Source organism: Daucus carota, chromosome 5 (genome assembly GCF_001625215.2).
Source record: "Daucus carota subsp. sativus chromosome 5, DH1 v3.0, whole genome shotgun sequence".
NCBI lineage: Eukaryota > Viridiplantae > Streptophyta > Magnoliopsida > Apiales > Apiaceae > Daucus > Daucus carota.
The window spans coordinates 10,636,364-10,650,159 of record NC_030385.2 but is presented as its reverse complement, the minus strand read 5'-3'; the positions used below and the strand labels follow the sequence as shown (position 1 = coordinate 10,650,159).

The window sequence follows — 13,796 nt, the reverse complement described above, 5'->3', positions numbered from 1 at the left end:
GTTATTTAAACGCTATCCTATTGGAAACTTTACGAAAATCCTCAATATTTTAAAAATATTAATATAATTAATTTTATGCAGTTTTTACACATACAATTTGAGAAAATTCACAAATTATTTCAAAAGACATACTTGATCCTTATTCCAACAAAAAATTATTTAATTAATAATGAAATTATTTGTGTACAACTGAATAATTACAAATAAATATATATTGAACATAAAATATGAAATCCTCTATAAATCTTTCTCAAGAAACTACTGTACATAACTACAATTTCTAATAAAACACAAAACTACTACATGAGCAACTTGTTCCTTGAGCAAGTTGTTCTTGAGAAACCGATGAACCTGTGCCTGTTATTCCGCAAAAAATCAATTATTAGCAGAGCGAATAAAGTCCACATGATTAAAAGAACTTGTATTCCGCAACAATACAATGTTTATATCTGGATTGGCAGTGACAATTTTCCTTTCTGCCGGAAAGAACCTGCTCTGCTTAAATTCCATGTCTCCTGTAAGAAGTAAATAAAACACTGATTACCAATGGCAAATAGTAACTAATAATATGTTCAACATTAAAAGTTATTAGCATAAATAGTAACCAATACTATGTTCATATTAAAGAAATGGGTTTGTCTAGTGTGTGCCCATGGGCACATGCTAAGCACAAACATTTATAAAAATTGGAGGGTTTTGATTGGTGTGGTTGTTGTAACTGCAGGGGGGTCCACCATTATTAAAGAAGGTGAGCCAATAGAAACCATCCAAATTCATAAATTTTGGTGTTTAGTGTGTGCCCATGGGCACACCATAGAAAAACCGTAAAGAAATTAGCAGACTTAACATGTGCAATAATTATTGTCGTGAATAAACTAAAAATAATAAATTTACAGTAGTGTTTATTGCACAAAATAGTAAAATAATAGCACATATAATTAAAAGATAGTCATACCTCCTCCTTCATAAGAGCTCGCCGAAGTAGAGCTGGCTGTCTTCTTTTATCCCATCCTGCCCCTTCAAAATCAATCATATATCATTTAATTACTTATCATATTGTAGTAGAAACCCCAACAAATGTTCAGAGAAATGATAGGGTACAACGCCTAAATTATATGGATGCATTTATGAAAGACTAAATTGCAGCAGAAGAGATGTAATCTTACAAGATAACAATGAATCATACCCTATCCATAAGCTCACCAAGTAGTACTGCTAGGCCATGGTCTTTCTTCATTCCTTAGACTCATTGCAGCAAATTGTCTGGACAAGGACTGTGCATCATCAACCAATGCACCTGCCATAACTCGAGCCAGACCACTACCTTTACTAGCACAATCAAACCAATATAGTAAATATCTGCACAATAATGAGAGACCATCTTTGCTGTTTTACTATTTTGACTGACCTCTTTAGCAGAAGGCTAAGTCATTGATGAAACAGTGCAGTATAGAAGAGTTGAATCCAAGTATCACGTAATCCAAGAAGGCACCAGTGGCTAGGATCAGCATAATGGTCAGGAGAAAGCCTGAGTTCTAAACTAGATGTACTTCTTCAAGAAAACAGGGAACAAAACAAGAAACTTATAATGGAAGAAACATATCTAAATCAGATATACATGGAAAAGACAGCTGAAGTTGGGGACCTCCAAAGTGAGGTATAACACCTTATTAACCAAAGTGACAGAGGACGAGCTTGATAGAATCGAAACAGAATAGGAAATCAAGGTTAAAGATTTAATTTCTAAGTTTGCACAGTCCAAACAGAGCCATGCCGACTATGAAATAGTCTTAAAGAGACTGACAAGTTACAGGTCTAGTAAAGAAAAACTCAAGACATGAGTAAGTAATCTCATGCTGAAACTTACAGTATCTGAATATTAACGGCGATGACTAATAAACGAAATTGCTGGTCTGAAGGGTTAGATACAGAATGTAGCACACTCTCAGGACAACTCAATTTCTTTATGCAAAAGATTAAACAAGTTATATAAATAAGCTTCAATAATAAGCATGTTTTTTTAACAACAAAAGCAACTCACCCAGAGTAGGATCAAAGAAAAAGATACATCAACACATCACATGCAATAGGAATTAAATTGTCAGAGTCTTCCATTCTAGTTATAAAAACGCCACATTTTCACGCACTTTATACTAATGGTAGACTCAACCAACCACACAGATTTTAGCATTCAATCTATTAACAGGATCCATCAGGACAATGGTGGCAGTCACTTGGCATGGCATGTTCTGTTTTAAGCTTTTTCATTATCATATTTCACAGCAATAGAATTATGAATATTTTCATATATACTTTCATACTTGATGATACAATTTTCATTGAATAAGAAGCATATCACATCTTTTATAGCTAATTGGTACATAAATTGATTATATACACAAGTTGAAATTAATCCAACTAACCATCACCCAGATTACCAAACATAACGTGCAAATATATGCACAAATTAGAACAATAGAGCAGAACACATAAATCAAAAACCTAAAATCTAAAAATTGAAAAGTTGAAGATAACACAATTAAGATAATTAATCAAAAATCACATATAATAGGAGACAATTGAAACCCCTTGAATATACACACATCTGTATATACAGACAAGTTAGAGCAATACCTAATTTCTTTGATGACTGACTTTAATTCAGCAATATAGACATAAAGGATGTGTGGTGTAAACAGAGGAGTATACTATCAGTGTGTAATGGAGCAATTCTTCACCGATGGTTTTAACTTTTAGCGATGGTTGCAGTTTTGTATCACTGCATCAGGGCAGTCTACGAGGGAGGTTATTTTTTAATGTAAAGAAATTTAATTAACTGTAAAAAGAAAGCTACTTAGGATATGTTAACTACAAAAATGGATTTATAAACACTATATAAGTATTAATAATTTAGAAATATATAATATAATATTATTTAAAATAATGGATACTTCTATAGCATTTATTAAAACGCTATTCTAGTTTTTCTAATACTACTTAAAATATTCTGTCAAAAAAAAAAAAAAAAAAACTACTTAAAATATGTGTCCTTCTACAACGTTTATGAAAACGCTATTGTAGTATCAATAATATTACTTAAAATACATCTACTTAAATAGCGTTTATAGAACCATTATTGTAGTAATTTTCCTTTTTTTTCCTTTTTTTAGTACTTTTAAATAGTAGCTTACGTATCGTTTTTTATAAAAAGGCTATACAAATAATATACTTGTATAACGTATATACAAAAGCACTATTCAAGTACCATCGCATAAGATTAAATTTGTAGTAGTGGTAGCACGGCGGGCATATTACTAGTTTTTGTAAGTTAGTCTTGTTTTTAAGATTGATCACTATTGTTTTATATTCGAGTTTAAACTTTTATTAATTATTTAAAATAATGATTAATGGATTGAGATGATTCGGAATCTACCGTTGAAATAGAAGATATTGTATTAGAGGAATTTTAGTTATATTCATAACAGAGATCATGTAAATTAATATTAAAAAAAATTTATTTTTTTTAAAAAAGTACGACATCGTGGTGAAATACACGATATTGTATTAAAAGGAATCTAGTGTTGAAATAGACGATATTGTATTATAAGAAATTTTAAGTATGTTCATATGTTATTTAAACTGACTAATCATTTTAACTTGTATATGCTTTTAACTGATTTACGGATATCATTTGCAATAGAGAAATATTATTAATACAAAAAAGAGAAATACTAAATATTTGAAATGTGTAAGTGGTGTAAATTTTAATATATTTTTCTTATAATCATATACGATGCATGTTGATTATAAACTTTAGAGAAGGTGGGAGTCACAACTAGTATTTGACAAATGCGTCAGGTTGGAAATGATGTATTTGATTTCATTTGTCAAATATAATAAAATTTAATTAATATATTTGATGAAACAATTATGTAGTTTTTTTTTTGCCACAACAATTATGTGTTTTAATGTGTCTAAGGGCTTATTTGTTAAATCTGAACAATATTTTCTGGATGATAAAAATATCTGGACGAATATATAATCTGGATGAAAGATGAATTATGTTGTTTGTTATATATAACATACAATACTTTCTGAATGGCAAATTTTACGAGAAATGTTATATTCCGAGCAAATTTTTAAATCCAAAGTTGAAAAAACATGAAAAAACAAAATTACCCTCATAGTGTTTTTTTCATTTGTCTTTATTGTGTATGCACGGGGTCAGTTTTGTCTTTTCATTCTTGTTTACTTTGAAAACTGAAAATTTGCTCTGAATATAACATTTTCCAATTCTAGACTTCAATTAATTTAATTGTTAATATCATCTTGAAGAGTTATTTTTTAAATTAAAATATTATTTTTATTCAAAAATATATTAGTATTTATCATTAAATGAATGAAATTATTTGATTTATAAGTATTTAATTTCTATTCACCGTGATCGTCACCTATTATATTATATTATATAATTGATAATGTTATTAAATAAAATGTGTATCATAATAATTATATAATGTTTATTAAAAATTTATTATTTATGAAATTACAAAATTATTTTAATCATGTAAAAAGTAATTAATAAATAAAGCAACAAGGGCATATGTCCGTATTGACGTGAGTAAATAGTATCCGGAATGGTTCAGTTGAAAATTTATGGCAGTGTCATCCAGAACAATTTTTTTCTCGTCCAGATTTTAAAAAGATGGACAAACAATTTGGATAGCAAGCATATGAACGATTCAGTTCATTTCCTCTCCTTCACCTGTTAACAAATGACCCCTAAATCATGAATAATGGGCTTTATGACAACCATTTGTATTAACAAGAGTAGTTATAATTTGGAGCGGCAGGATGGTATTGGAAGCCCATATAGAGAGTATGAAATCACAAGCTAATTTTCAAAAGTGCAAAAAAAAAGTGCAAAAAAATCTTGTTCTCAACACTAAGAGGAAACCTCTGCCAATATAATTTTCACGCTAAATTTAATTAGACATGTATATATATATGAAAAACCAACCAGCGTGGTCATGTTATGTATAATTTCATCTCAATAAATGAAGCATCTGCGTATTCCGATAATAAGGTGAGCAAGAAAACAAAACTCAAACTGAAGCTAAACTCAATACAAACCACGTATAGTTAGTAATGAAAAACATAGACATTATACTCCACAACAGCATCCCCAGTTTTAAGGTCAAAAAAATGAGTCCTCGCCTGCGCATAGCCCCGTGCAAACCGGAAAAGCCCACTTCCTCCGACCACCGGCATCTCTCTCACGGCAGAAAACACCGGATTCCGGCCTAATATACTCAACGTACTCCCATTATACTTCCCTTCCGTAAAAGCGTAGTTTAACACCATCAACAATGTTCCAGCCTCACTTAGCGACGCAGAAGCGTAGATTCCCTGCGCTCTTCCCACTTGTTTGGAACCCGGTTCTGGGCCCACAGTGAGAGGATCATCGATCATCACAACAGCTCCGAATCCTGTGGATGAAGTGTTGGTTATGGCCGCGGAAGCCACCCGGACGGCGGTGGGGTGGCGGCCGCTGACGATGTCGTGGAAGTAGAAGTGGAGGTGGCTCAGCTTCTCTTTTTTGAGGCCTAGGCTGTTTTTGGGTATTCTTTTGGTGAAGTCTTGCGATTCTCCTGTGAGCAGGAGGAGGGAGAGAATGGAAAGTGCCGAGAGGAGGGAGATGGCAGACATTGTGAAAATGAGAGGAGTGGGTTATGAATATGGTTAGGCACCGAATGTGTGTATATATGGGGTTGTGGCCTATTATGGTTGTGTATATTTCAAGTGTGGAAATGAAATGCTGGCATTGTATTGTTGTTGACTTGCGAAACGAAAAATGGGGAAAGGTTACTAGCTCCACACCGTCGTATAAAGAGACATTTATTGAATATCGCTATTTTCTAATTTATTTTAAAAATCACGGTCAGTACTTTTCAAATTGCATACAAGATTATATCATACTACTATTTTTTTATTATAACAGTAATACAGGATACGAGGCCTATATATTTCAGATTTTTTATTAGAAAAGAGGAGAAAAGAACGACACATATTCAACGACGACCTCGATGACTAGGTCCATTGGCGGTGAAAAACACGACTAACTAAAATAAATGGACGTCAAATGTAAGTTGTGTGGTGGGTGGGGTGCAAATCTGCGCTACCTTGCCGTCTCGTATAATTTACATGACCACGGTATCACAATTTTGATGAAGAGTAAAGGGGGTTTCGTGAGTTGAAGATAAGTGTTTTTATATTAATTTTAAAAACTGAAATAGAACTTAGAATCAAATTAAATTTACAAATGATTAAAAATTTTGGGAAAAAAATACAAGTCATCAAACAAAAGTTACTATTCTTAATTTTTTATAAGTACTTCATAATTTTTAACACAAATGGTACGTAAGTATAATATTTGTTATATAGTTCGATTATATTTAAACGTAATATATTAATAATATATTAAATTATTATAAACAAAAATTATTGTAATAATATATTAATAAATGCCATAAAATTTCTTTTCATATTTGTAAAGTTCGATAAATATATTAATATATTAACAAGACGAATGTATCAATGAAGTTGGATTTTTCTAAACAATTTTTATATTTCTTATTTATAATATGTATAAAGATACTAGCATTTAAGTAAAAAAAATTTTATGTGACTGATTTAAAATAAAACGTGATGAATAAAGATGGTAATACAATTATTCTTTAACTACACATATCTTGTCAATAAGGGCCATTTTTGTATAAATATTATATGTATATTGTATAATGGTATACCTTAAATTTATAATATCGTGTTCGGTCGAGTTTAGGTTTGCTTAGATTCGAATCGGGTTCGGAGATTCGGGTTGGGTTTTTGTTCGGTTGGCCTAAAAAAAAACCTGAACCAAATTCAATCGGTTTTTATAAATAAAAACCAAACTCATAATCATAGCGTAAAATCGGGTTCAATAAAAACCATTCGGATCAATTCGGTCGGATATTCGTCGGTTCAGAAGTTATGCCATCCCTAGAACCCAACAATCATTCATTAAGTGTTATTGTTTAATCATCGAATCCCTTCTTTCGAATCTTTCTTTATTTCAGTATTTTCCTTCGAGAAATATTATTCTTTTTTGGCATGTTAAACCAGCCAAGATTTGTTTCAATATATCTAATTCGATTCATATTCTTACTCAGATTGTTTGATTTCTTCTTAATTTGAGAAACTTTAATTCGGTATTGTAAAGATGTAATTGTTTGCATCTGAGAAGGAAGATGAAGATTCTATTAAAGGAGAAATAAGTTTTATTGTATTCGGGGAAAGAGGTCAACGCAAATGATTTTCATTCATAGCAGAGATGAAAATAATTATTGTTTCTATTACGAGACAACTTTAAGGGTTGAAAACGATATCCCTTGTGCTAGTAAAGAGTGGCGTGTGCGTGGCGTCATTCCATGGTTGCGATCAGACTACGAAGCTGACATACGCTGGTGTCTGCTAAATGGAGGTGATCGAGCCATGTAGTGGGACCGTTGGGATAAAGACCAATAAATGATATTCTTTTCTCTTTGAATTCTTATGTGTGCTTAATTGTAGTGAACCTACTTATTTGATGAATTTGTTTAAATTCTTTTATGATTTATCTTATGATTATTCAAATATTATTAATGGACTCGTTGAGCATTCAATTGCTCATACTTGTAATTATTATTTCTTTTAAAACAGTATAAACTGAATATGGCACAAATAAGAAGGACAATCTGAAAGGATATAACAGTAAGGTCAATGGCAAGGCGTGAGGTCGTTGCAGGACGAAAGATATGATGGTGTGAGGTTGTTGCAAGACGAAAGATATGATGGTTTGTTCTTGTGGCCAAGGTGCTTATGTTTATCATAGTAGTTTTTACTTTCGAACATATTATTGTAATAGTATTTCAAATTGTATGTAAGTGGATAATCGACACTGAACTTGTAGGGTGTTTTATGTAAAGTATGACAAGTATTTCATAATAGTGTGACAGCTTGGATCAAAGAGATACAGATCTATACGAGGTTTCAAATTGTAAGAAACACACTTAACAATATTACAAAATTCATTGTTTTATGAAGTTTAGAAAAAATTATTAATATTTTTGAATATCATCATGGATCTTAGATAATCCCAATTAAATATCATTGAATTTTTATGCATAATTTTAAAATTCTAAGTGATTATTAATAGATTTTTAAAAAAATTTAAAATTATTTTTAAACAACCAAAATTCTCATTTATTTTTCGAATTCAAAATCACGCTGACAGCTGAATTTCATAAATGAAAAATAAATCCTTAAAATTCCAATTGGACATACCTCGTACCTTTGAATAAAACTTAAATTTGGGAGCAAAATAAGATAAAGAAAAAGCCCTAATTGGGCCCTGAGCAAGTCCAATTACCCGTACCCGAACAAAAAATAGCTAAGAGTTCTAGATCTTTCCGATGGACTCACTCACTTTGCATCAACTGTAGCTAGGGCATTCTGATCTAGACTCTTCCATTCCCCCTTTTTATTTCCACCCGATTTATACACACAACCACCCATTTTGTATCTATATCTACAATATAATGGCCAAATACGGTGAAGGAGACAAGAGATGGATCGTCGAAGACCGACCAGACGGTGCTAATGTTCACAATTGGCACTGGTCCGAAACTGATTGTCTTGAATGGTCTCGTAATTTGTTGTCGAAGCTGCTTGCCAATCTCACTGTTCTTGATGGTGAAGGGGGCTTGTTCATTAGAATCGCCAAGGTTGAGAAAGTTGAGGGTGAGGCTTATATTAATGTTCGCAAAGGGAAGATTATTCCTGGGTATGAAATTAGCTTGAGTCTTTCGTGGGTAGGTGAGGCTAAGGATTCTGATGGCAAGTCGCTTTTGGTGGTTGATGGGGTTGTCGAGGTTCCGTATATTTCGGATGAGAATGCTGATGAGGATCCCGAGATTAGGGTTGTGGTGAAAGACGAGGGGCCGATTGGGAAGAGGTTGAAAGATGCGTTTTTGGCCAAGGGGAAGGAGGTTGTGTGGGAGAAGGTGAGGGTTTATGTGGGGGCGATGGCGAAAGGGGGGCCGGCGAAAGATGAATTGGAGGTGAAGAAGGTGAGTGGGAGTGCGGGGGGTAATGGGGAGGTGAAGAAGGCGGTGGCGGAGGCGGTTTCAGCTCCGGTGAAGAAGGAGGTGGTTAAGGAGAAGAAGAAGGAAGGGTTTAAGAGTATTAAGATGACGGAGAAGTTTAGTTGTAGGGCAAAGGATATGTTTGAGATTTTGATGGATGAGAATAGGTGGAAGGGGTTTACGCAGAGTAATGCCAAGATTAGTAAGGAGGTCGGTGGGGAGTTTATGATTTTTGATGGGGCTGTTACGGGGACGAATGTGGAGTTACAGGAGGGGAAATTGATTGTGCAGAAGTGGAGGTTCGGAAACTGGCCTGATGGTCTTCAATCTACGGTATGTACAGCTGCTTTTGAACTATTTATTGATATGCTTTTGGATTCTTATGTTAGCGTTATGAGTACTTTTGATATATGATATCATGTGTTAATTATGATATCGATCTATATAGAATTGTGATATAATGTCTAAATGTCAAGGATGATTTAAAATGCCATAATCTGGAAAAGAAGGCCCATATTAGCATATGAAACATCAGTTTTACTTTTGTATCGAGTGAATATAGATGATATGCTTTTCTCAGTTATGTGTTTGAGAGTTATGCTCGCATTTGGGAGATCCGGATCTCCTAATAAATTAAGAGATGCGATTAAACAATTTCTGGTTTTCTCTATTAGAGCTACAAGTTGTGGTATTTTGGGCTGGATTTATAGTTTTATGGTAAAACTGGCCTTAACGTCTATGTTTGCTGCATATTGAAAGCAGTATAATAGTTTTTGTTGCCCTGCAACTTGTAAAGTTGCCTCTCATTGTTCAATGGTGAACTTGTAGTATAAATAAGTTAGGGTAGAAATTGCTAAGTTATTATAAAATTAGAAATTGCTAAGTTATAATAAAATTGTATGTTTGATAATGTTAAGTTAGGGTAGAAATTGCTAAGTTATTATAAAATTAGAAATTGCTAAGTTATAATAAAATTGTATGTTTGATAATGTTAAAATGGTTGTTGCAGGTGAGACTTACTTTGGAGGAGCCTGAGCCTGGGACTACAGTTGTCAGCTTGACCCAAACTGATGTTCCGGAGGAGGACAGGTTGATCTTTCTATTAGTAATAATTTTCTTGTTTTGTTTGTCGTTTCTGACATTATTGATATTTATTTTCTGCCTTTGTTTGGTACTGCAGATATGGAAATTCAACTGTGGTGGAGAACACTGAAAGAGGATGGAAAGATTTGATCTTCAACAAGATACGTGCTGTCTTTGGTTTTGGAATATGAATTTTCATCTACTTCCAATTTATATCATTTCAGGACACATTTAAGCTTCATCCATTTTGAGTCATGGATTAAATGTGCTGATAAACTATCATAGAGAACTTGATAATGATGTAGATGTAATTTCCAGTGGATCTGTTTAATATGGCTTTGTTTTGTTAATCATAGTACCGTTGTTGAACTTAAAGTAATGGTTCTGTTGTTATTTTACAAATATCAGTTTTATGCTGCCATATTCCTCTGCTGTGGTTCTCTTGTCATCAGTGAAATTTCCATTATCTTCTCAAGCTCTGTTCTAGTGTTGAATGTATTGCTTTGTCTTAGAAATTTCAGTTTTAGGGGTGCCATATTTGTGTTGCTCATGATTCTTAGGTGGGTATGTGTATCTTTTCCTTGAATTCCACACCTCAGAGTATATGTAATTTTGTGTGTGTAAGATACTCCCTGCATTTCAAATGTATCTGTCATGTTTTTACTTTTTGGTGTAGTCTAAATTAGGGGACGGGGGCTTGACATATATATTAAGACTCTTATAAAATGTAGTTTCATAGTTTATTTTAAACTTTTTTTCTTAATAAAAATTTAATATTTTATAAAAAGAAAATTTTAAAAATAAGCAATAAAATTATATTTTATATGGATCTTAAATGCGTTAAAGTAATGTAAAAGAACTGGGAGTAATATATATGAATTCAAGTCAAATTTGTAGTCAAATTGACTGCAAAAATCAAGACTAGGCAAGTAATCTGAAGCTGAGGAAGTATAACTGTTACTTGTAGGATCTTTAAGTTTTGATTAATGAACTGAGTGCGGGTAAGTAGATTTTTCTACAGTGCTCATAAATGGGCAGGACTTTCAGTAGGATATACATTAGATGCATATCCTACTATATATATTATTTCTTCTATATCCCTCATTTAGTAATTAGAGATGTACCTTTCTCAATGAGCAGGACTTCCAGCAGGATATACATTAGTTGGGAGTGAAATGTTAATCTTAAATGAAGAGATTGATCGTTATGACTATGTCTATTTATATTTTAAAATAATATATATAGGAAGACTAGTAAAAAAAGAATAGGTTAGTCTTGCTTGTTACAATTGTGATTTCATTTTTATTAGAAGCCCAAACAACTGTTTCCATTTAGGCATGGACAGAGTATTAGAGATTGCATTTGAATAAATATCTGGGTGGGAGCACTGTTCCATTTCCAAATGGTATTATTCTAGCATCAAGCACATGTTCAAGTAATAAATATTAGGTGGGAGCAATGAGGTAGAGGGTGGAAATAATAATTGGAGTGTCTGATTTGGACACACAGTATTCATATCAGGTTGTACGGTCTAGTTAAGCAGCTAACCTGCTATAGCACTTAGCAATGGCCAATGGCCTTGCATTCTGCTATTTCAGGAGGCTGCAGAGAGAACTTGTCTATTTGCTGCAAAAAGGGAGTTGCCCCTCTAGAGTCTTTTGCAACCACTCTCATCCCCTACCCAACTAGCAACTGGTCTCCTTAGCAGTTCCATATACACACACCTTGCGTACTTTCTATATTCTACCACATTCCAGTAACACCGAGCTGATGACAGTCATTTTGAGCATCTCTGTGACCAAAATTTCTATCTTTCCCTCCTTGTTGCCAAAACTTTGCACTTTTATTCTCCCATGAGACGAATAAACTTACATAACAATAAATCTCATTTGCAATTCACCCAAGAGGGACAACCATGTTACTTCAGTCGCCTGCATATTAACCGTGTCAATTTTTCTAGGAACGAATATTTTGATAGCATCCAAATCCCGAAATAATAGTACATGAATTCATACTTGGTGACTCGTATCAAAACTGTAGGACATTCTTTTAACTTAAGAACATTCTAATGCTGTGTTTACTTGCATGAAATCAAATGGGAGAAAAATGGAATGAAATTCGTACTATAAATTGGGGGTTGACGGGACAATATAATATATATAATTTTCATTCAGTCATTCAATTTCAAATTATTTGAACTAAAAATCTTAATCATATATTTTTTTGTAAGAATATTCATTCCACTTTTTCATCATATGTCACTGTAATCTTCATCATAGAAAATTTGGACTCGTTTATATTTGATTTCTCTTATCTTCTTCTTTCTACACAAAAACTCTTTGAATTTTTCATTCATTTTGTTCCGGCAAACGCAACCGAAACCTTATATCCGGATAACTTCTTATACCTTATGAATTTCATTCATTTGATTAATCTCTGTTTGAATAAGAAAGCTGTTGGCAGTCATGTGAATATATTTTAGGAAATTTAGCACATATACTATTTTTTGACATATTTATTGTAAAAATTCCGTTTTCATTACAAATATACTATTTTTCTTTAAAAACACTCATACATATGCATTTATATTTACACTTACGGACCAAAAGCAATAGAGAAAAGGTTTGAGTCGACAAACACTTTGTTAGCTTACTCTTATGGCTCCCCTCGTGCTCCCCTCGGAAATCGATGAATCCAACCTCCTTCTGATTCCTTTATTTCCGCAAGCAGGGAGGCGATAACAGAGTTGTCTCCTGCATCACACTCTGTCAAATCACCTCTTTATCATCAATCCAAACGCAAATTAAAGTCCATCCAATTCGACGACGACCGGGGAGAAGTCGGAGCCGGTGGCGGAGATCCAAACGATTGGGGGCGATGCGACGTTAATGGAGAAGTAGAAGGCTTCTGAAATATTGGAGTTCTTTTTAGCTGTTTTTAATTGGTTGCTTTTAGTTAGTTGCTTTTGTAATATTAGTATTGACTTCACGGGCTACTCATTTTCGCCATTTACAACCACTTGCAACTTATTATGCAAATAAATATAATTTTTAATAAATTTTCTCAAAATCGCATTATGGTTGCTAGTAGTTACAGATATGGTTGTAAATGCAACCTCTGTATTTTTGTAAATATTTTTTGAAATGACAATTTTCTACAAAAATTCTTTTAGATTTGGATATTTATGAAAAAATCACTGCTCTCTGTCTCACTTATCATGTACACACCATTATGTTTTGTTCGATAATATAAATTAATTGATAATTAGTAAAAGTTAAATATTATTTTTTATGTAAAAATGATTTAATATGATTTTTGTAATGTCATGACTTAACATATTAAGAATTTAGATGAAACAATTACTTAACGGCATCTATGTATCTTTAAACATTAATTTTAGTATATGAGCACTCTAACTTAGCCTGTACTCAATGAAGCCTTCTCAATTTCTCAATTTTTGACTGTTGAATTATTTTCGTCATTCTAGATGAATATTTTGAACCACACCCTAAAATAAGTCCACACTACTTCTGCGAATAAGTAGTATGC

General features: G+C 32.8%; 2 protein-coding genes and 2 long non-coding RNA genes across 8 annotated transcripts; 1 reads left to right on the top strand and 3 right to left on the bottom strand.

Moving 5' to 3' along the window:
* Positions 1–139: 139 nt before the first annotated feature.
* Positions 140–2,852, bottom strand: LOC108221061 (uncharacterized). 5 transcript variants are annotated; one of them, XR_010291961.1, is made up of 5 exons: positions 2,635–2,852; positions 1,409–1,498; positions 1,167–1,324; positions 956–1,017; positions 140–515 (listed from the first exon to the last, which is right to left on the bottom strand). It is a non-coding gene; the product is annotated as an uncharacterized LOC108221061 (long non-coding RNA). The 5 variants fall into 5 exon arrangements; XR_010291960.1 differs by having other exon boundaries at positions 1,204–1,329; positions 2,635–2,848; XR_001806859.2 differs by having other exon boundaries at positions 1,187–1,324; positions 2,635–2,848.
* Positions 2,853–5,002: 2,150 nt separating this feature from the next.
* LOC108223584 (dirigent protein 22) lies at positions 5,003–5,844 on the bottom strand. Its single transcript, XM_017397906.2, has one exon. The coding sequence runs from the start codon at positions 5,707–5,709 to the stop codon at positions 5,143–5,145; it is 567 nt and encodes a 188-aa protein (XP_017253395.1). The 5' UTR covers positions 5,710–5,844; the 3' UTR covers positions 5,003–5,142.
* Positions 5,845–8,441: 2,597 nt separating this feature from the next.
* LOC108223583 (uncharacterized) lies at positions 8,442–10,668 on the top strand. The gene is made up of 3 exons (XM_017397905.2): positions 8,442–9,497; positions 10,174–10,253; positions 10,345–10,668. The coding sequence occupies exons 1-3, from the start codon at positions 8,619–8,621 to the stop codon at positions 10,436–10,438; spliced, it is 1,053 nt and encodes a 350-aa protein (XP_017253394.1). The 5' UTR covers positions 8,442–8,618; the 3' UTR covers positions 10,439–10,668.
* On the bottom strand, positions 9,022–13,172 carry LOC108223585 (uncharacterized). The gene is made up of 2 exons (XR_001807279.2): positions 12,901–13,172; positions 9,022–12,178 (listed from the first exon to the last, which is right to left on the bottom strand). It is a non-coding gene; the product is annotated as an uncharacterized LOC108223585 (long non-coding RNA).
* Between the last annotated feature and the right edge of the window lie 624 nt (positions 13,173–13,796).